This window comes from Alligator sinensis, unplaced genomic scaffold (assembly GCF_000455745.1).
Source record: "Alligator sinensis unplaced genomic scaffold, ASM45574v1 scaffold1520_1, whole genome shotgun sequence".
Taxonomy (NCBI): domain Eukaryota; kingdom Metazoa; phylum Chordata; order Crocodylia; family Alligatoridae; genus Alligator; species Alligator sinensis.
Window position 1 is genome coordinate 718,008 of NW_005842659.1, and position 23,753 is coordinate 741,760.

A 23,753-nucleotide genomic window follows, 5' to 3' on the forward strand; every position below is an offset into this window, starting at 1 on the left:
AATGTATTTGTCAAAGCAAATGTGTTCTGATTTATTCTCACAACAGTTGCTGTTACAAAATGAATAAAACCACTGTACAGGGTTTGTGTTAAGATCATTCTGAGTTTTTTAGAAAGATGAAAAAGGAGTGGGTTAAAATATTTATCAATATTAACAATCATTGGCTGATATGTTGTCAATGACATTTTAAATTCTGTCCAATATAGACTTGGGTTTAATTATTTGGTGGTTACCGACAGGTTTTACATGATGTGTGCCAATGTTTTTAAAGCCTACTTTAAGCTATGGCTTTGAGTCCATGCATATATGCAAGAGCTGAGATACTCAAAAGCTTCTAAGTGACGCAGAAACATATATCACATTGACTAAAATTGTGAATTCTGCTCCTAAGTTAGTTCAGCATTTATGAAAATTCCATCCAGCATTCACAGGCAATCATGGTAGTTTAATGCAAATATTACTATTAGTCAGTGCATTCTTGGGAAATCTGGCACTGTATATTTTGTACCAATTAAGATTGTTCCTACAGCAATTAGTCCCCTCTTTTGTCATTTATTTATTATTTATTAAACTGACATACAATTTGCTTTGTTCATTTTGCTCCAGTGCCTGTCTGCTGAGGACATCTTTTTTCTTCATGGGTTGCCGAATAACAGCCAGATAACAAATTCCAGTCTCCACACGATATGTCCTGCTGTCTTACAACAGCTGATTTTTCACCCTTGTGAAAGCCAGAAGTCCAAGAGCAAATCAAAACCAACTCCATCAGAAGGTAGTTAACAGTTTTTAATTCATCTTGGAACAAGAATGGGGTATGCCTTGATACACTGTGTTTTTTCTTAATCTATAGATAACTTCCTTAATAATTTTTGTCTATAAGAATGATATGGTAAAATAAGAACATTGGAACTGCTATACTGATTCGGTTCAGCCTGTCTGCCCATATGTGCAGCCAGCATGCAGCCTTCCAAGCATGCTCAGAACAGAAGGGCAGAGCCAGTGTAGTGGTGCAAGTGCAAACAGCAACTTAGTGCAAATGCCAAAAACTATACTTAAAAGGCTATGTAAGTGCCATATGGATGTGTAAAGGTGAAATAGGATCTAGCCTTGTGTCTACTTAATCTCTGCTTTTATCTTTGCTCCCAATTTTTCCACATCTCATTGCTTCTGAAATATTTTTTCACATTTATCAAGTCTGATCTATGCCCAGCATACCCCAAAATATCCATTGATGTCAGTAGGAATTTTGACTCTGCAAGGAATTCTTCCAGAGCCTTGATCAGGATGATAATACTATTATCAATAGCCCATAACAATATTAGTAATAGTATTTTAAAAGCAGTATTAATAACATTAGGATTAGCACTATATGTAACAGTAATATATATTCACAGTTAAAGGTCCTTTTTAGTTCTTATTTAGTACAGTAAATAAAATGCCATTAACATTGGCTAAAGCAATTTAGAATTTCACTAAATTTGCAAGATTGCATTTCTATGATTGAGTCATCATTAAAATAGAATATAATTAAGTGATAGTAATTAATAGATTTAAAGAATTATAATTTTTCAAATACAAAAAATTACACTTTTTAAAGTTAAAATTAAACCCGTTGCATTCTACCATCATCTAAGAGCTAGCTTTTTGAGTCTGGGACACCTTTCTTTTATTTGTTTGTACAATGACCAGCTAAATGGAAGTCTGACTAGAGCATTCATAATAAAAGCTAATACATATAAAACTATAACAATAAATAATTCATTGTAAAAATTTCAGTACAAATGATATAAATAATATGATCAGTGTATCGTTTTATAACCACATTAATAGTCATATTAATTATTATTCAATAATGTGGTTATAAAACAATAAATCTGTTTGATAAATTAGTGTCCTTATTGAAATAATAGCAATACTCACAAATTAATGCTTTTTTTTTCTCATGGCATTATCAAGGGCAGCAATAAATTCTAGTTGTTTGGTTAAGGTTTGATTGTTGTGGGTTTTTTTTTTTAAATTTGTCAGTCAGAGTTCGAGGGGACTTTTTGTACTTCTCTTTGTATTGCTTCTTATCTGACTGCTAGACAATGTTTCTGAACTGTTTTATTTAATTATATAGATGCACAATTAAAAAAACCACAATATTATAATAAATGATATTATTATACATCACATATATAAATAATTTTCTTATACAAACATATTAATATAACTTTAGTATATTTATATATACTTATAGAAATAATGACACAATTATATACATATTCCTATATACATGGTATTGGGAGCTCAGGTGTACTGATGAAGACCAAATAAGTATGTAGATAGATAGAAAAATAAATATACTTTCCCTTCTATATGGACTGAATAATCTGTAAATGTCAAGTTTGACCCACATTTGACCTGCTAAGCTATTCTGACCTTCCCTCCCATTTTATTATCCTGCCAGCTCAGCAGCAGTGTCTAGTGGCAAGATAAGAGAGGCAGCATATTATCTGCTCTTCCTTTGCCTGTAATGTAGAAAATCTTAGAGGCCATGGTACTGGTTCTTTACATTCCACAACTTGGAGCAGAACAATTTAGTGCTATATTTTTTTGCTGAGTAATTGCTTAGAATGGGGGAGCTGTAGCAGGAAAAAACCCAGCTAAAAGGTAGTCTGTAAAGTGTCTCTTTTCTGATGCTTATATCTAGTGTATCTGACAATAAGCTAAAGGTTAATACGCTTTTACCTCTGTGAAAAGCAATGGAGAGAGCCACAGCATTGTAGCAGCTAGCTCCCAAGGGCCTACTTCATTTTGTGTGCCCAAGAATCATAGAAAATTAGGGTTGGAAGGGACCTCAGGAGGTCATCTAGTCCAGCCCCCTGTTCAAAACAGGACCATCCCCTACTAGATCATCCCACCCAAATCTTTGTTTAGCCTGATCTTAAAAACCAACAAGGATGGAGCTTCTACCACCTCTCTGGGTAACCTACTCCAGTGTTTTACTACCCTCTGAGTGACAACATTCTTCCTAATATCTAACTTAAGCTTCCCCTGCTGCAACTTGAGACAGTTGTTCCCTGTTCAGTCATCTGCCACCACTGAGAACAGTTTAGCTCCATCCTCTTTTGAGCCTCCCCTTCAGGTAGATGAAGGCTGCTATTAAATCCTCTCTCAGTCTCCTCTTCTCTAGACTAAATAAGCCCAGTTCCCTCAGCCTGTCCTCATAAGTTGTGTGTCCCAGCCCCTGAACCATTTTTGTTGTCTGTCGCTAGACTCTCTCCAATTTGTCCACATCCTTTCTGTTGTGGCAGGCCCGACACAGTACTCCAGATGTGGCTTTCCCAGTGCTGAATAGAGGGGAATAATCACTTCCCTTGGTCTACTGGCAACACACCTACGAATCCAGCCCAGTATGCTGGTTGCCTCTTGGCATCGAGGGCACACGGCTGGCTCATATTCAGCTTATTGTCCACTGTAACCCCCAGGTCCTTTTCTGCAGAGCTGCTGCTCAGCCAGTCAGCCCCCAGTCTCTACCAGTGCATGGGATTGTGCTGTTCTAAATCAGGACTTTGCATTTGTTCTTGTTGAACCTCTTGAGATTTCTTTTGGCCCAATCCTCCACTTTGTCTATGTCGCTCTGAATCCTAACCCTACCCTTCAGCATATCTACTAGTCCCCTCAGCTTGGTGTCATCTGCAAACTTGCTGAGGATACACTCCATCCCATCTTCCAGGTCATTGATGAAGGTATTGAACAAAACTGGCCCCAGGACTTGCCCCTCAGGCACTTCACTTGATACCGGGTGCCAACTAGATGCTGGGCTATTGATTACTACTCTCTGAGCCCAATGCTCCAGCCAGTTTTCTATCCACTTTACAGTCCATTCATCCAGCCTGTACTTCCTTAGCTTGCCTATGAGAATGTTGTGGGAGATGGTATCAAAAGCCTTGCTAAAATCAAGGTGTACCACATCCACTAGTCTCCCTGCATCCACAAAACCAGTCACCTTGTCATAGAAAGCAGTCAGGTTGGTCAGGCATTACTTATACCTGGTGAATCCATGCTGACTGTTCCTAATCATTGCGTTCTCCTCCAAGTGCTGAGAAATGGATTCTTTGAGGATCTTCTCTCTAATTTTTCCAGGGACTGAGGTGAAGCTGACTGGTCTGTAGTTCCCTGGATCCTCCTTTTTCTCTTCCTTAAATATGGGCACTGTGTGTGCCCCTCCTGATCACCATTAGTTTTCAAAGTTGATGGCCAATGGCTCTGCAATCACATCAGCCAACTCCCTCAGCACCCTCAGGTGCATCCTAGCTGGCCCCATGGACTTGTACATATCCAGCTTCTCAAACAGTCACTAACCTGTTCTTTTGCCACTGTTGGCTGCTCACCTCTTCCTCAAACTGTGCTGCCCGGTGCAGTAGTCTGGGATCTGACCTTGCCTATGAAGATGGAAGTGAAATAGGCATTGAGTACTTCAGCCTTTTCTGCATCCTCTGTCACAAGGTTGCCTCCCCCATTCAGTAAGGGACCCACACTTTCTCTGATCCTCCCCTTGCTGCTAACATACTTGTAGAAACCCTTGTTGTTACTCTTCACATCCCTTGCTAGCTGCAATGCCAATTGCACTTTGGCCTTCCTGACTTCATTCCTGTATGCCTGAGCAATGCTCTTATATTCTTCCCTAGTTATTTGTCCAAGTTTCCACGTCTTATAAGCTTCCTTTTTGTGATTTAGTTTATTGAAGAGTTCCCTGCTAAACCACCCTGGTCTTCTGCCATATTTACTAGTCTTCCTGCACATCAGGATGGTTTGTTCCTGAACTCTCAGTACGGCATCTTTAAGTACAGCCAGTTCTCCTGGACTCCTCTTCCCCTCAGACTAGCCTCCCAGGCGATTGTGCCCATAAGTTTCCTTAGCATGTCAAAGTCTGCTTCTCTGAAGTCCAGGGCCCTTACTCTGCTGCTCTCCATCCTTCTTTTCCTCAGTATCCTGAACTCAATCGATCAGTGCTGCCCAAGTTGCCATCCGCTTCTACATTCCCCAGCAATTCTTCCTTGTTTGTGAGCAGCAGGTCAAGAAGAGTATGGCCCCTAGTTGGTTGCTCCAGCACTTTACCAGGAAGTTGTCCCCAACATTCTCCAAAATCTTCCTGGATTGCCTGTGCACTGCTGTATTGCTTTTCCAGCAGATGTTAGGGTGATTGAAGTCCCCCATGAGAACCAGGGCCTGTGATTCGGAAACGTCCACTAGCTGTTTGAAGAAAGCCTCATGCACCACTTCCTCTGGGTCTGGTGGTCTATAGCAGACGAAAGGTGCCTACTTGTGGCCCTTCACCATACCGGCCTACTACTTCGTCTAGGGAAGTCTGTGCTACCTCGCCTGCCACAACTTGTTGGGCTACCTGTTATAATAAGCGGGAGGCTGCCCATTTAATACCTTGATGCTAAGGGGTTTACACATGGCTCTGACATTCCCTTACTGTGTCCCATGCCTCACAGATGGCATCATAAGTGGATTATAGCACCAGTTCAGGGCCAAGCTACAGTCTTCCCCTTGGTGGGCCTCTATCATCCTCTCTTGCATGCTGCCCCCTCTCACAGGGCCTCTTTCATACTGCGCCTCACTGGGCCACTCTCAAATCCACCCTGCTCCGTGTCCTTCAGGTTTTGCTATTCACTCTCTGGCTGGCCCACATGCAGCTGTTCAGGGGCCACTGTGCACCCTACTCTACATGGCCACTGGCCTTATGCCTCACACTGGGCTGAACTCAGCCACTAGCCCCTTTTTGGGCCACATACATCTGCCCCCCTTTCTGGTGCCTTGGGGTCTTACATCCCCTGGGCTCAGGTGCCTCACTCTAGGCGTGCCTGGCCCCACTACCTTCAGGGTCTTACACCCCCATGGGCTCAAGTGCCTTTCCATAGGCATGCCTGGCCTCACTCTCTACTCTATGACCCACTGAGTAGTGGGGGCTGGGGTTATAAGGGGCCTCTACCCACCTTTCACTGTGGAGGCAACTGGCCTGGCACTTCTGGGGAGCTACCCCACCACAGGCAGCCTCACCGGGCCATCCTTCCCAAGTAGGGTGCAGTTTTCAACCAGGACCAGGACCAGGACCAGGACCAGGAGCCTCCTGCCATCCCCATAGCTCCTGTCCTTACCACCAATGTGTTCCTGAGCAGCCGCTCAGCTGGGTGATGTCTATCCGACAGCCAGCAGCAGACTGCTGCTTCAGCCCTGAGAGCCTGGATCTAAAATGGAGGCTGCTCAGCCCCCTCCTCCACTCCCAGGGCTCTCCTGAGGTCATGTGACCACTTCATCACCCAGGCACACACCTGCCAGCTGCCCTGATGTCGGCTCTGGCCCTTAAAGTGACAGGCATGCAAAGGTGCTCTGTCATACCCACCATGACATCATCCTTGTTGCTCTCCCCTCTAACCTTAACCCAGAGTCTTTCAAGAGGCCTATTTCCAGTTTCATACTGCAGCTCTGAACAATCATATGGCTCCTTTACATAAAATGCAACTCCTGCTCCTCTTCTCCCCTCCCTGTCCTTCCTGAACAGTTTGTACCCAGCCATGACAGTGCTCCAGTCATGTGACCTCCCATCAAGTCTCTGTTGTTCTGATCATGTCATAGTTCCGTGACTGTGCAGGGACTTCCAAGTTTTCCTGCTTGTTTCCCAGGCTCCAAGCATTTGTGTGCAGGCATTTGAGGTAACTAGACAATTGCTCTGATTTCTCAAGAAGAATGAAAGCACCTCCCCTGTTGTCCTCTCTGGCTTGCTCTTCCTCCAGGTCTCCTGCTTCCCCACATCATAGAAGTAGGGTCAGAAGCGACCTTGTAGATCTTCAAGTCCGACCCCCTGCCTGGGCAGGAGGAAAACTGGGCTCAAATGACCCCAGCCAGGTAGGCATCGAGCTGCTTCTTAAAGACCCCCAGGGTAGGAGCCAGCACCACTTCCCTTGGAAGTTGGTTCCAGATCCTAGCCGCCCTAACTGTGAAGTAGTTCTTACGGATGTCTAATCTAAACCTACTCTCCAACAACTTGTGGCCGTTATTCCTTGTTATCCCGGAGGGCACTAGGAGAAACAAGGTCTCCCCCAAACTCTTCTGGTCCCCCCTAGTGAGTTTATAGACGGTCACCAGGTCCCCCCTCAGCCTTCTCTTGTGAAGGCTGAACAGGTTCAGGTCCCGTAGCCTCTCACTGTAGGGTCTGCCCTGCTGCCCCCTGATCATGTGAGTGGCTCTCCTCTGGACCCTCTCAATGCTGTCCACATCCCTCTTGAAGTGGGGTGCCCAGAACTGGACACAGCACTCCAGCTATGGCCTGACCAATGTCGCGTAGAGGGGGAGGATCACCTCCTTGGCCCTACTTGAGATGCAGTGGGGGCACGATAAGGTCCGGTTAGCCCTGCCGACCGTGACCTCGCATTGTTGGCCCATGTTCATCTTGGAGTCAATGATGACTTTCTGCCTCTGTGCTCTCAAGAAGGGAGTTTCTCATCTTATAAGTGTGCTGCTGGTTACTGCTGCCCTAGTGCAGCACCCTGCACTTGTCCGTATTGAAACGCATCCTGTTTTTGTTAGCCCACCCTTGCAACCTATCCAGGTCTTTCTGCAGTCTTTTCCTCCCTACTAGTGTGCCCACCTCACCCCAAATTTTGGTATCATCAGCAAATTTGAACAGGTTGCTTTTCACCCTGTCGTCCAAATCACTGATAAAGAAATTGAACAGTGCGGGCCCAAGGACCGAGCCCTGGGGGACTCCGCTGCCCACTTCCCCCCAGGTTGAATATGACCATCCACCACCATCCTCTGAGTACGACCCTTCAGCCAATTTGCAATCCATCTGACTGTGTAGGCATCGATGCCACAGTTGCCTAGTTTTTTAATGAGGATGGGGTGGTTGACAGTGTCAAAGGCCTTGCTGAAGTCCAGAAAGACTACATCCACAGCGACACCTGCATCCAATGCTTTTGTGACCTGATTGTAAAAGTAATCAGGTTGGTCTGACATGACCTGCCCCTAATGAAACCATGCTGGTTGCCCTTGAGCATCATCCCCGATGCTGGCCCATCACAGATGTGCTCCTTGATGATCTTCTCAAAGAGTTTCCCCAGGATTAAAGTAAGACTGACGGGCCTATAGTTGCCCAGGTTCTCCCTCCTCCCTTTTTTAAAGATGGGGACCACATTGGCCATCTTCCAATCATCTGGAACCTGTCCCGAGCACCACGAGCACTCGTAAAGCCCTGCCAAGGGCCCTGCAATAACCCCTGCTAGCTCCCTCAACACCCTGGGGTGGAGAGCATCTGGCCCTGCTGACTTGAACACGTCCAGCCCCTCCAGAAGCACTCTAACCCGGTCCTCCTCAACCTTAGGTCTTGAGGCATTCCCCTCGAGTCCGTCTTGAAACATGGTGGGGGAGTCCCGGTCCCTGCACAAGAAAACGGAGGTGAAGAATTTGTTAAAGAGGTCTGCATTCTCCTCTGGCGCAACCACCAGATTGCCCAGCGCATCTTGCAGGGTCCCCACATTTCCCGGTGTCTTCTTCATCCTCCCTATATATTTGAAAAAGGACTTTTTATCTTTGATCATGGATGCTAGTCCTAGCTCTATGTCCGCCTTAGCTTTCCTAACAGCCCCCCTACAGGCCTGAGCAGTGGAGGGATACTCTTTTTTGGAGATAGCCCCCCCCTTCCACCACTTACCTGAGGGCTTTGGGCTCCATCCCCTGGCAAACGTAGTTTAAAGCCCTCCTCATTAGGTTAGTGAGCCTTTCTGTGAAGATGCTTGTCCCTCTCTTCATCAGGGGGGTCCCATGTCTTCCCAGCAATCCTTCTCCTTGGAACAACACCCATGGTTGAAGAAGCCAAAGCCCTGCTGGTGACAGCAACTGTTCAGCCAGGTGCTGATCTGCAGGATGCACCTACTCTTGCCCAGGCCCTTTCCCTTGACCGGAAGGACTGATGAGAACACAACCTGAATCCCAGACTCCCTCACCCTTGCACCCAGAGCCCTGTAGTCACTTTTGATATGCTCAGGGTCTCTCCAGGCTGTGTCATAGGTGCCTGCATGGATGAGCAGCTTGGGGTAGTAGTCAGAGAGTGTATTTACAAGTAGTAACCTGCTGTGGAGTTTATTTGTTTATGGAATTATTTTTTTTTTTTTATGCGCAGCAGCACATGTGTAGATGCTGACCTAGCTGGTTGGGGCATGAGGGGGCTTCAGTGACGGGGCTACCCCTAGCCCTACACTGAAGCACCCTCATGCCCCAGCCAGCTCCTCTGCAGCACATTAAGCCAGGTTGGAGCAGTTCTAGGCTGACAGACTGATGCCCTGGGTCCCCTGCCAGCCAGGACTGCTCTGATCCAGCTCAACATAAGGAAAAACTTCTTTACTGTCTGAGTCTCCAGAGTCTGGAATAGATTTCCCCCAGAAGTGGTGCAAGCACCTACTCTGGATACCTTTAAGAAACATTTGGATGCTTATCTTGCTGGGGTGATGTGACCCCAGCTGACTTCCTGCCCCTTGGGCAGGAGGCTGGACCTGATGATCTCAACAGGTCCCTTCCAGCCCTAATGTCTATGAAAGATATGAAACATGTTGTGGTCCCACATGCACATGTAAATGTGGTGCCTGGGAGCAATACACTGTGATGCAGTTTATTGTTGTACATTAATATGCACATGTAGATGTGCCCACTATGTCGTATCCTGCCTCTCCTTCAGTTGTCTGGCCACAGGCTTTGCCAGTGCACCGTGCCACACAGATAGGTATTCCAGGTCTCCGGCTCCCCTGGCACTATAGGCCTGCCCTCTAGCTCAGCCCCTGGGCTGAGAGCATGCAACAAAAGCTGGAGGAGGGAAGGGGGATCCCTGAGATCCTTGCTGCTGCTGCAGCCAGAGTGATAAGGGCAGCAGTAGCTGGTGGAAGTCTGGGAGCCACATGTTAACCCCTTGTGGGTTGCATGCAGCCTGTAGGCTACTAGTTGGACAACAAAATGTCCTGCCATGGTATAAAGTGAGAATGGGCACCTTTTGAGAGTTTAAATAGCAGAGGAGGCTATGGGAAAGTTAAAATGGATTAAATCCATTAAAAAAATACTTTTAAATGGCCAACTGTGCATATAAAGCACTCTGAAATGTGGTGTAGACTACAAGTGTTTTAAGTAGTGTTGCCAACTCTTAAAACTTTACCATAAGCTTCATAGTACTTGGTGTTTGAACAACAGTTCCTAGAATCAAATAATTGTGTGATAATCTAATTTATATTTTTAAAAAGGAAGTTTCTATTCTTATAATTTCAGAGAGAAGTTGGGACATATGACCTAGGTGCTCCTAAATACCAGAGAGCAAATAAGATCAAGTGTATTTTTTTTTTTTTTTTAATTTAATGATCCTTAAATTATGCTCATGATTTTTGGGGGCTATTTCATGATTTGTGAATGCCTCAGGTTGGTAATACCTCTTACTTTTTTCTGATTTTCATTATCAATCAATATTTGATGTTATTTGACTTCTTGTATTAATTGTTGCTGGGAAACTTAGCAACACATTAAATGATCACCATGTTTGAATAAAGCAGGAATAAAATCACAAAACAACCCTATGGAGGACTTAAGCATGGTCCAAAATTTTAAAAAAGCTCACCTCCAATTCTTTTGGGCATCCATTCAGCAAAGCACATTATCATGGACACAATCCTATCTCTATTCAGCAAAGCAGTCTCAGCATGTTTTTAATTATAAGCATGTACCCAAGATGCTTTGCTCAGAAACTTGAAAATCTGGTGTCTGTGACAGCTGATTTCGTCTGAAAGTCTGGCCCTTAATATTTGCCTTGTTTTATTTTTAATGTTTAAATCTGAAAAGTGTATAAAATAATGTGCTGTTGGTTACCTGTACTTTGACACCCCATACACATACAAACCTGCCTGTCCATAGACAAATTTAGGTTCTAAGAACATCCATAAACTTGGAAATGACAAGGGGATAATTTTTTCTCTTTATTTTAATCTGTGATATATGGTAATGGAATACCTCAGGGTAAGGAATATGCATGCTTTCAGTCATGAATACAAGTCCTTTAGTACATTATGATGTGTCTTATAACTAGTTAAGAATGTAAAATTGCAGTACACATTTATTTTTACAACACACATTTTTCAAGTAAATTGTCTCAATAAATGTTGTTATTCTGTGAAAAAATGAGTGTGAATGTGGAGCATCTCTCAGACTCAACACATTTTTACAATTTGGCAATAAACTCATTTTCTTACCATTGCTTTTGACCTCAGTATTTTTCTGCCATTTCTATCTTTCTGAAGTAACGTGGATATCTTTATACATATCCTGTTTAGTTTTTTCTGCCAAAAATAGCTAGTACCAGATTGTTTTGTAATCACAATTTAAAAATTTTTATCCTAATTTTACAAGCTTTGATCAAGATATGCTGTGTTATTTGCTTGATTACTTTTGAGTAATAAATGGGTTCAGTTTATTTTTTAGTCATGCCTTCAGACATTTTTGTATAAAGGATGATGAATAAGAGCTGACAATATTTTAATTTAAAAGGCACAGTTTTATGATGATTCTAAATTGTGAAAACAAGTTTTGTGTTGTGGTATATGGTAACTACAGGAAATGCAGCTGTTGATTGTTATTTTCTATTTCTTAATAATATAGACAAAATTAAAACCTTAATTTTAATTAAAGTATTTTAAATGTTCGCAGTTACCTCTTTTTTTTCTGTACATCATGTACGTTCTTTTACATATAAAAAAAATCATAACGCTGCCAGCAAAGTCAGTCATAATCAGAACTGGTGTATGCATTACGAATTTGGCTCAGTCTGTTTAACACATTCTGTTATAGAAAAAGCAAACCTGTTCCTTGGATCATACAAAGCCCTTTTTGCAGGGTAATTAGGAAACTTCAAACAACTTTTATTTTACACAGTTTAAGGCTCACAATACATCAGTCTTGTTGACAGTGTTTTCTGGATTATTCCTATGTTCTCATATATTCCAACATTATGTTGACTTGACTACCATTTGTTGATACTGTATGGAAGGACAAGCAGTTTATTTGGAAAAGCAGCTTTGACAATGCATATGGACTGGCATTCATTTCTAGTGCTGCAAATTTTTGGGAAATTTGCAGTGTTAGAAATCTTCATGATGGACCTGCGCTTGCCTACTACCTGCGCCTTCCTCAAACCAGGGTCACAAACCTGTCTCTTATCTCTCCTTTAAGATACCTTAAAGAAGTTATGAGACACTGGGTATGGACAGACTACATTTCTAGCAGGAAAAATGTTGCTCTCCTGCTAGAAAGAGCAGGAGGAGTCAAGTAAATACCAGGGAATGTAAGGGGAGCAGCATCTGCTTAATTCCTTCAAGCTGTGTGCATATTTTTCATTAATCTAGTGCTTCCCTTTGATCTGTTTGCATCTTTCCTCCTTCCCCTTCCCCAAATGCTATTAGTCATTGTCCCACTGTGAGTCAGTGATAACATTAGTCTGATATTTGTCTCACTTTTCACTTACTCATTTTTAGTTCCGTGTTCCATTCTGTTCAGAGAGTATTTATTGGCTCTCAGGTGCATAGCACTGATAGGGTCTGAGGAACAGACTTTCACTTGGAATTGACCCTATAGGAAGATGTTTTATAGGAAAGGATATTTTCTAGAACAAATTGCTTCCCTTGTCTCTGAAGTCAGAGAAGCTTCTACACACAAACACAACACAAAGAGGCTCCATGCAGGCTGGCATCAAGCTGAAGAGTAAGAACGTGGAGGTATTTGCTACATGTGGTTCTTTCTATCTCTTGGTGCTTGGTACAGCTGATTCCTAGCAACACTAAGGGACGTGCACAGCTAGAGAACAGAACAGAACAGGCTGCTTTATGAATTCCCTAGTGATAAACAGGTTTTTCCCACTCTTTTAGAAGGTCAGCTCCATCGTGTTTTGTATGTGAATTTATCCCTCTGGTGCATGGGATTATAGGGCCCACAGTTCTTAAAATGAAGTCAGAATTTTAGAGTTTATATCATGTCCTATCATGCAACATACATGCAGAAGTGCTGCTCGCTAAAAGTTGTGAAGTTACATGAGGTCTTAACCCAAGATTTTATGTAATTAAAGAATAATTAAAACTTTCTGGGCTAGATTCCCCAATTGTTAGAATTTAGCAGAGGTTTATTGACTTAAAAAAGAAGTACTGATTATACCAGCTGAGAACCAGGACATTTTTGTTATTAATTTCCTCATAACATTGGAATCTTACAGGAAAGAGCACTAGTGAAAAAATGGATTATTACTGATAAAAAATTACAAATGAAAAAATGGATCATTCCACTCTCTCCTATGGTCCTGGGCCATTCTCTTTTTATAATGGAAAATGATACATCTGTTCAAAAGCTATCTATTTTTCAAGGCTAGATAGGTAGCAACTCTTTCAGAAAACCTCTGTGTATATTCTGAACAGGAATACTTGAAACAGCAAAAGAAGAATGGAACTGGAAACTGCAAGTCCCTACTTAATGTTTCATAAATGTTTTTCCTGTAAAAAGGGTAAGGATGTGAGGGGAGTCAAGGAATTCAGCTGAAACAATTATGAAATCTCCCCCACGTTACCTACTGTCCAGAGTGGTGCAGCAGGGGCAGGAGGAGGAGCCACTGGAGGTGGGAGGAGCTAAGCAGTGACCAGGTGGCTGGCTGCCGCTGCACTGGGAGCAGCTCTGTGGGGAAGCTCTGCGTACTGGCCAGCATGCAGCCTTAGGTGGGTGTGGGCAGGAGTGCAGTGCAGGCTGTCCTGGCTGGGAGTGGGTGGGGGTTGGCCCTGTGCAGAACACTGTGGGGGCACCCATGGGCTGGACACAGTCAGTTGGCAGTGCCCACCTGTGAGCCAGGTCTGGACCATGGGCCATATTTTGTCTACCCCTGGTATACCCTAAACTAATGTCATGAATGTCCTGGTTGTTGTATCTTTTTAGGCATTGATCCTGATTCTTCATTGCCTCTAACTAATTTAAAGGAGCTAAGAATTTGTCTGAGTAAAGTCCAGACCTCATACTACTTCCCTGAGCTGGTCAGTCCCAGATAGGAACTAATCATTCTCAATATTTCAGTTTCATTGGTGTCATATCCTTAAACTTACAACTATATACTATATTTGTAAAGTCTGATTTTAACTGGTGGAAAAAGATTTGTAAACTATTTTGCTTGTTGTCAATTTAGCTGTTAGAAACAAAACTGAAATGGATAGTATACTAAAATATTTGGTATATCTGTTATTTTCTCATCCACAGTTTGGGGTTTTGGATTCCTGGCCGTGACTATCATTAGCCTTGCATCACTTCTGGGATTGGTCTTAACTCCTCTCTTAAAGAAACCATATTTCCCCAAGATTTTAACATATTTTGTGGGCTTGGCCATTGGGACTCTCTTTTCTAATGCAATTTTCCAGCTCATCCCAGAGGTAAGGAAGGAGTCTCATTGTTTATGGCACTTTTATGTTTCCAAAGTATAGTGATTTGTGAAGTGTGGGCTCTGATCTGCTAGGAAGTTGTGAGCAGATTTCAGAGGGTCCTGAAATCACGGGAAGTTACAAACGAGTTCCTTGTGACAAACCCCACTCATCAATGGCAAGAGTGGTCCCTGCTAAACAGGTTCAGGACAGACCAGAGCTCCTGCGCAGCCAACCTTCACCACCCATTGTGCACTTGTGGAGAGATGCAAACAATGCCGTGCATCACCAAGGTGTATCCTTTCTACAAATTAATAACTTTGAACTCAGCTAATGAGGATGCTATTGTTTGTCTTTGTGGATTTGCATTTGCTAAATAAAGAAAATAAATAGAACATCATTTGTATGGTGAGACAGGTAGGGTGTCCCCACATTTTCCTTTCTTGTAACATGGGATAGGTTGAGGGCCACTGTACTATAATATACTTTTCTTCCTGGAGAAAGAAAGAAATGCTTTAGAGTAAATCCAGCCTGGTGTAACTGAATGGAATATAATTTTAATAGTATTGAAGTTAGCCAGTTTTGAAGCTAATCCACTGCCTCTTGCATGTAATAGTCATTGGATAAAGAGCAGCACAGAGGAGGAGTTTTTCTGCAGGTGGGAGGCAAGGGCCGAAGCTAGCACCCCAAGCTTGTTTCCTTCTCTGTTCTCTCTGAGCCACATATTTTCCCACTTGCTCTCTTCCTCTCAGGCCCTCGTATTTCCCACTCTTGGTTGCCCAGGTGTTCAGGCTCAAAAGGAGCACCAGAGAGAGGCCTGGATTATGTCTAACCTGGTGTGTGGTAATCAGAACACTGTGCTGGGAAGAGTGAGATGCAGGTTCAGATTCCTCCTGAGAAAGGGAAGCCTAGAACCTGGCTCTCCAGGTTCTAGGTGAGGGTCCTCCTCCTCTAGAGTCTACTACTGACTAGTCAAGTTGTTTTTGGCTTACTGCATGTTCTTAATTTAGGTGCAAGGTGTCTTTAGAATAGGCATGCATACATAGACATGTAGCCGCCCAGCCAAGGCTTAACCTACTGCTCATATATGCTCTATGCTGGGCTTTTGGTTGTAGCTCTGTTGAACTGAGGACATAGGCAGGCAAGATTCTTTGAGTAAATATGATTATTTTTTATTAGACCAACTGAGTAGTTGGAAAAAACTTTTTTGCTAGCTTTCGGGCACAGTTACCCTTCTTCAGGCATAGGGAGCCTCTGCTGTTCTGAGACTCCAAGAAATGAGAGAAGCTAAAAGCGTGGCAAGATGTCAGTGAGAATATAAATAGATAGAAATTAGGCAAACAAATGGTAAAGCAGAGAGGTAAAGCAAGAGAGGGGAGGGGGAAGAGAGCAGGGGAAAAAAGGCTAAAAGGAGACATTACAGTGCATAAGTGCCAAAAACACTACATAAAAGGCTAAAAAGCTGCTGCTTAGATGCTCAAAAGGAAAGGGCGTACTTGTTTTAAAAATGACATTTGCACTCCACATGTTACATTCTAGCACATTACAGCAGAGTAAAAATTAGGCCTACTTACATGTTTGTAATAATTTAGGACCCACTGAAGCTAAAGGGTGGTCAGGAAGCACTCTGCTTCACAAACAGTGTGTAAGTGTTGTATTTTACTCCTAAAATGAACTAAGTCTGTTGACTAACTTTGAGTTGCCATTACATTCTTTCCTAGGCATTTGGATTTGATCCCAAAATAGATAACTATGTTGAGAAAGCAGTAGCTGTGTTTGGTGGATTCTATATTCTCTTCTTTGTGGAAAGGATTCTTAAAATGGTATTGAAGATCTATGGCCAGGTAAGTAATGGGGCTGCTGCATAGAATAGTTCTGATGTATGCCAGTAAGTTGTTGGTCTGTATACATTACAGTGGAAGCATGTACAAGCAGGGATGTTCCTGAGCTTACCCAGATCACATTAGGGGGACTGTCTTATGCATCTTCTCAAGATGCCTCCAGTTCAATCAGCCCCTGTCTTTGGAGACCACAATGCATAAAATTCCTGTGGGAACTGCATTGATTGGTTACAGGGAAAAGAACTACTGGGAAGTGCTTAATACACTTTTAGTTGGGGGGAATTTAACAGCTGGAAGGAAGGAAGTAAAAACAGCACTATTTGACCAGGCATCTTTCCATTAATAACTATCAAATGCTACTTGGAAAATAAATGTTACAGTGATTGGTTTGGGAAGGTTTGTCTAATATAATAAACACAAACAAATGTCAATATAAATGCACAAGCTGTTGTTCTTATTGTTTGGGTTTTTTTTTTTCTCTCACAAGGGTGACCACAATCACTTTGAAATTAATGAAAAGAATATTCCCCAGGATAATGGTAATCTACCCAAACCAGTGAAATCCAGCAATGGAATCACATGCTATGCAAATTCAGCTGTAGTAGAGCCTAATGGAACTCTTTCCTATGACAATATCAGTGTGGATCCTGGTCAGGTATAGCCATTTTAATTTGTTATTTAATTTAGTGTATCACAACTGCTTATATGGACTTATCCAGTAAAGAGAGTTAATGTAGGCTTCTATGAATGTTTTCATACTTTTGTTAACTTTTAGCTTACAACTCACTTGTGCAGTATGAACAAGCTGCAGTTTTGGCAAGCTAGCAAATGTGGTGATGATTTTTTGTTAGCTGCCAAATAAACCAGCATGTAGCAAAGCTAGCAGAAGTAGAGCACGAATCAATATTTTGCCAGTTTATTTGATTTTCTTTTTAAAAGGTCTCTAAGTGATACAGCACTGCAGATGTGAAATGATCACGATGAATTTCTGCTTCTTCAGTCAGTCAACCTCCAACCAGAGGTCTCAGAGATATTTGCTGGCCCCATTAATCTCACTTTTGATCATCTTCATTTATACATCTTTAATCTCCATTGCACACGAGATTATTCTGGCTTGTTGTGCTAGTCCAGGAGGGTTGGCTACAGCAGGGCATGGGAATAAGGTGCAAATTTAACCCCCAGTTTAAGTTTTCTGCTGTATGTATTAGAGCTCTGTTATATCATCCTCTTTGCCATGCATATTCTGTTTCTTTCTGCTACTTGGCCTATCTTCCAAATATGATCCCTGGCCAACTTAGGGAGTGGATGAAATCGGAAGGAGAAAAGTAATGTGCTTCTGAGCTTCCCTTTTCTTTTTCTTCTCTCAATACTACCAGGAGGTCATGCTGAGAAGCAAACCATTGCTAATGCTGGGTATCCTGTGTTAAAGAAAATGGTAGTATAGAAATGGCCTTTTTTCTCTAGTTTTTTCATCTAGTCACTGCATGGAATATCATGTAGCTGCTGCATAGTGACTGTCTCCCATCCTTCTGTTGTGCTGCTCAATACAGTTCAGTGAGGAATAGGGAAGTGGGACAGGAGGGAGACATAGGAAATGGCTGAAAGAGCTATTTGTGCATAATGAAACACTCATTTTCCAGGTTTGGGGCTCTGTGAGATGAGGATCTGATGCACACAATTTTAGTGATTAAGAAAATTCAAACTCTTAAAAGTCCGGCATAACATAAACCTACATACTGAAAATCCTTGTTGAAGATTACTTTTGAGGCCTGCATTCACCCTTACCTCAGAGCTGGCCCCAAAGAGTAATCTTCAGTAGGCATCTTCAGTATACTGGATTTAAAGCATAGCAGGTTTAACATCATTAGCTAAATAATTAACATTGTACATTGAGATTGCCTTTGTTCTACAAGGTTTCTGTTACTATTCCCATCTGGCCTCACACTGACAGAGTTGGAATGGCATGTGAACTGGGCTGAGAAACTGCAGAATTAAACATACAGCCCAGAGAAATCTCTGGAACCTATAGCTGTAAAATGCAGATGCTAGTTACAGAGCCTACAATGGCACCACAACCTTGGGCAAGGGGAGACCATGAACTTACATAACAGGCTTATGATATTTCTAGTATGCTTTAATGTCTCAAGCGGTGACAGTGGCACTGCTTTTCTTCCAAATGGATGGCTCCACAGGCTGGCATCTAAGGAATTATAATTAACACGTTTTTGTATTGGTGTCAGCAAATCTGTCCCCTATAGTTGCCATTTCACCTTGATGTGTACATACAAAGAGCCTTTTGGCTGTCTTGGAGGCTCTAAGTTCAGTGTTTCAAAGGTGGCTTATGCATTATGGTTGGTATTTATGAGGGATCCATTTGGCATAGGCTGACATGCAAGTACTAGAATTTTAATGTATCATTGCAATGTAAAACTTGTTAGAGTGGATAAACTGTGTACAGTGAGGAGAGCTCATCACATAAGCTTTTAAAGGAAGTGATAGTAAGCTGCCTGTGTCAAAATGCACTGCTTGCTGTCATTCACCAGGACAGTAGGTATCCTTCTTTTAATGTTTGAACAGACTGTCTGTCAGGATCACTATAAATATTTAATTAGTCACATACTTTTAACTTTTACTTGCAACAGTAACTTCAGCCGTGGAAACCTCTTATGTGCCCAAAATTCCTTTTTACAATGCAGTAAAATTATATGGTTAAAAAATAATGATGTTGTGGAAATGTTGCTCCAGAGACAAAATACTCCAAAGGTCTGTCTTACAAAACAAACAAAGGTTAGAGTTGTCTATAAAATGTTACAATGGTTTTTATCAGTGTGTGTGTGTGTGTGTGTGTGTGTGTGTGTGTGTGGTCTCATTCCTTCTAGCTCTTGGGGTGCTTCCAAAGCACAGCAAAGAAATGCTGTGATTTTCTTTCAGTATTACATCTAGTGTTCAGTTTTTGTCTGTGTGAAGGAAGAAGTGTAGTGAAGGAGGTACTACTTCCCAAATAGACTTAGGACCCTGTGCCCATTGCCTTGTTGAAGTTGAGGGTAAGAGGGAGGCTTAAGGGAGCTGAACTGTATAAAAAATGATGGTGAAATAGGAAGACTATTACATAAGCCTTTGTCTATAAAATAAATTATAGAGGTGTAATAGTGTAGAACTTTCCCTTTATAATACCTGACATTTTGTAAGCCAGCTATGTAAGTCCAGTGGGATTGCTTGGCACCTATGCAATCACAGAAGAGTGCATGCTAGGGTAGTTTAGCAGGGATGGATATGACAATTTTCTCATGTAGCCTATACATTTGTAAGGGAATATATTCATGCCCCTTTATCCTGGCTATTGAGAATATCCATCTGTATTGGAATTTATTTCCTTACCTTGGTAGGACATGCAATCAAATAATCTTTTGTTCATAAGATACCATTGGAAGAGTAATATCCTGGCACTCTATACATGTATAACAAGCCAACACATTATCATTTAAGTATGATAAAGAAAGGACTGAAACAGCCAGGGCAAGGATTAGTATATTTTAGAGGTCACAATATAATGACCAGACAACTAGTTTATGAGGAACTCATCATGTTTCCCCTTGCCTGGAACACTGTGGTTCTCTGAGAACCCACACCCAAATTTGAACCTCTAGTTGTTTCTACCTTTTTAAAGAATTATAGAATCAAAGAAAAGTAGGGCTGGAAGGGAAATCTGTAGATGCCATCTGATTCAATCCCCTGCATGAGGCTGGATCATCCCTATTCAAACTATCTGAAGCAAATCCTTGTCTAACCTATTACTAAAAATACACAGGTAACTCTTCCACACAACCAAAATGCATAGTGCCTTAACCTGCCACAGTAAAGCAGGATGATGATGATAATGGTGGCCAATGTTCTGCTGTTGCAGTGTTTGTTAAAATATGCTTGAGAGATCCAAGGAAGAAGGTGACATCCCGCACTACAAAGGAAGGCAAAAACCCACATGGCATGTCCCCATGAGCAGGAACGTGCACTTTCTTGGGGACAAATAGCAGTGGCACATATTTGTCTTGCTGCTATTTGTCACCAGGCACACCCCTGCATGTGTGCTCTGGCACATGGCAAGTTGCCATGGGTGGGGTAGGGGAGGCTGGGGCCAGCACCTGGGCTGTCTCCAGCAGTCTTACCTGGAGTCCTGGGGGCCTCCCAGGGCAGCAGCGGTGGCAACCCGGCTGCTTGGAGCCTGGCTGGCAGCCAGAGTATGGCTCTGGTTTCTGGCAGCTGCCATGTGCTCTACACTGCTTTTTTTGTGGCAGGTGTTTTTTTTGGTTTGTTTTTTTTAAACACTGGGAGCTTGCTGTGCTGCAAATTAGCATGCACGTGGATCATGTGTGGTTTGCAGGGTTGCAAATGTGTTTCCACAGCCAAAACTGCATGGGTGCGTTCGGGGAACACACCTACGCTGTTCATACCAATTTGACCATGGAATAAAATTTCTTCCAGACCCTAATGAAGCAGGTATTCTCTTTAATGTATCAAGAGAGAAAAAAATCATATGGAAATCTATACTAGTTCCTTGAACTCTACATAATGAACATTACTTAAAAAGAAGGAAAAATCAAGCCATACAAAACTCCAAAGCACAAAACACCCTCCAGCTCACTGAAGTAAGTGTCAGTCCCATTCTTAAACAGTTCGACAATCTTTCCAGCCTTCAAATGGCATTTTGATACCAAATTATTCAATCTCTTCCAGCACATGTAAAAGATTCTATATGTGCCTTATTCATAGATGATATATTTCAATTTTGGCAAAGCATGTGGATCTAACATTTCCCTTAGTCATGCCTCTGCAGTGCCACTGACTTCATTGGGAGTTCCCACTGAGGTGACTGAGAACAAAAAATTGGTTTTTTAATTTTGTCACTGATAAAGGATATATTTTTATTTTAACAGTGGTCCATAGCTAAATGCCATTAATATGCATGGGGGAGAATTCACTGATAAAATGGATCCATAAAATTGTGTGTGTGGTTCATCTTAATAATTAAGAAATAAAATAGTTTCCAAATAAATAATACATTTTCAATCATTCACACCTACTGTGCCCCAGAAACTTTGTACCTACAACTATTCAACACACCCCATGCTAGCATGAAAAAATAGGTAATTTAAAGCTTGAATGCAAAATTGGTATGTACAAATGTTTTTACTTTCACATATTTTATGGGGAGTGATTGCAATGTAATTTGAGAAAGTATGAGCCCAATAATTTCCACAGCAAAGTTTTTCCAGAGTACACAGAACCCATCCTTTCAGTGAATTCTTCAGTATTTCTTGGGTGATTGTGTTCTGAGGCAAGAAGATATCAGCAGGCCTCAATAAAAACTATAATAATATTTGTAAAATAAAGATAGGAGAACAAGGGTTGGTAATGTGTCTTTTAAAACTATGATCACCTGAGATTAGTGCTGCTGTCTTTCAGTGAATACTTGCCACTTTTTTTTATCAGCAAGAACAAGGCACTTAACTAATATAAAGTCATGTGGCCTTGTAAGTGACCCCAGAGGCTACAAAATTCATGATCCACTGGTTTCCCAGGTAATACATTATTCAAAAAGAAAATCTCTGTGTAGCTTCAAGCGCTATATCCTCAGCAGAGCTAGAAATGTGTCAATGAGACATACTTTTGACAGAAGTCAGCACAATCTACAAAGTAAATCCTCAGTGAATTTTTGGACAATTTGAAGAAAGCATACCAGGAAAAAGAAAAAATATGGAAGTAAAAAAATCTAACAAAAGAAATGAGGCACAGGTGAAAGAGCTTGTGGACTCTAGCCCTGTTAAATAACAGGGTGTTTGGGTTATTTGAAATTTGAAGTCTAACTTCTGAAGATCTGTCATTACCATGTTTCCTTCTCCCACCAGTTCTCTGTTAGTTTTATCCTACTGGCTTTCCTTTAATGATAATTCCCCGCTGAAGCTGCTATTACTCATGTGTTTTTTGGCATTACTAGATGTCATGGCATGAGGTCCTGCGGGATGGCCGTGATCTCCCCAAGGCCCCCTTCCCGTGCCAAGTTGGCCCAAAGGCACCCTCAAATTCTCGCCGGCCACGTCTTTGATGGTGATTAAATATATGGGAGGCTGCCTTACGTCCTCTTGGACACGGTTTGCTGTAATATCTGACCCTGCGGACTCCCGGACCCCTTGGGGGTCCTGTTCCAAGATAGGTAGTACCACTGTTCTCTTGGGGCACCCTAGCCTTATGGGCTATGCGTGGCTCCAACCACCCCTTTACCACGCCCCAAGCCTCGTAGATGGAATAGACGTTGTTCTGTCCGGGCCCTGTTATAATTTGGCCTCCTTGTCCTCTCCGGGCCCTGCATGGCCCTGTCTAGCTCTGCGCCCTCTCTGGCGCTTGGGCTCTCCATGGCCCTGGTCTCACTCGGCACCCTCTCTGGCACTCATCTATGCCGCCCTCCCTCTGGCATTTCTCAAATGCTGCCCCCTTCTCCTGAGGCTTCTCCTTTGCCCCCTTTCTGGGGCTAGGGTCAGTGCACCCCGAATGCTGCGCCCTCACTGGCGCCGGGGTCTCCACACTGCTGTGGGTCCCCTATGAGGCCTCCTCCAATCCCTAGTAGCCTCACCCAAACCACTGGTATTAAACAGTAACACAACGCAAGCCCCTGGGCTATAACATGAACGGAAGCCGCCCGGCTATAACCACGTTCAAGCCTATTGGGGATACTTCACCCTCAGCCATGTCAGATGCTGCTCCCTGAGTCAGGCGTCTCCTCTCTTCCATGAGAGAGAGCTCCTTCCTCCTTGACCACTGGCAGGGAACTACCAGCCTGGCCTCAGCCCCTGGGCTTTATATGGGAGCCCCTTCTGGTCAGCTGACCTCCTCTGGTTGCCGTGGCAACCTGCAGCTGGGCTCATCACTCACTGCTAGCCTAGCAGTTTTCTCCCGTCTTAGGAGCAGTGCACCTGAGTGCTCTGCAACACTAGAGAAGATCACCTGTGATTGGGCAGCATATGTTCAATGGAATTCCAATCAAGCACCAAAGCCCTGAAGTTATTGGTTATTTGATTAATAATGTTTCAGGTTATTTCATCTGAAGGTATTTCATCTGAAGTTGGGCTGGAAGGCAGGGCCACATGCTTGACACTTTAGGTGGTAAAGACTATCTACCTGTTTTATTTATGCTGATTATAACGGTATACATTTAGGCAGTAATTTTGTTGCAAGATAGCAGATAGTCCATGCTTGATTTGAGAATGTTAAACTCAGTTAAAGAATTTTTAAACATAATAAAAGGTAAATAGATTTGGAACACCAAAGCACCTTGGGGTGCCTTGAAATGGTTTCCAGGGTGCTGGGGGTGCCATGTAATTTTAGCACTGTTAGGTGTGCCAGTATGATTCACAAGATAAACCCAGTGATTTCAAATAGGAAATCTGTCAAACAGAAGTGC

The 23,753-nt window shown here is 42.7% G+C and overlaps 1 protein-coding gene across 1 annotated transcript in view; it reads left to right on the forward strand.

The window, feature by feature from the left end:
* Positions 1-576: 576 nt before the first annotated feature.
* SLC39A8 (solute carrier family 39 member 8) overlaps positions 577-23,753 on the forward strand; it is a gene marked incomplete at its 5' end in the record, with an annotated part of 31,079 nt that continues 7,902 nt past the window's right edge. Inside the window, 4 exons of the mRNA XM_006033774.2 lie at positions 577-772; positions 14,302-14,471; positions 16,181-16,303; positions 16,788-16,955. Coding sequence (XP_006033836.2) covers positions 577-772; positions 14,302-14,471; positions 16,181-16,303; positions 16,788-16,955 — 657 coding nt within the window. The remainder of the gene's footprint in view (positions 773-14,301; positions 14,472-16,180; positions 16,304-16,787; positions 16,956-23,753) is intronic.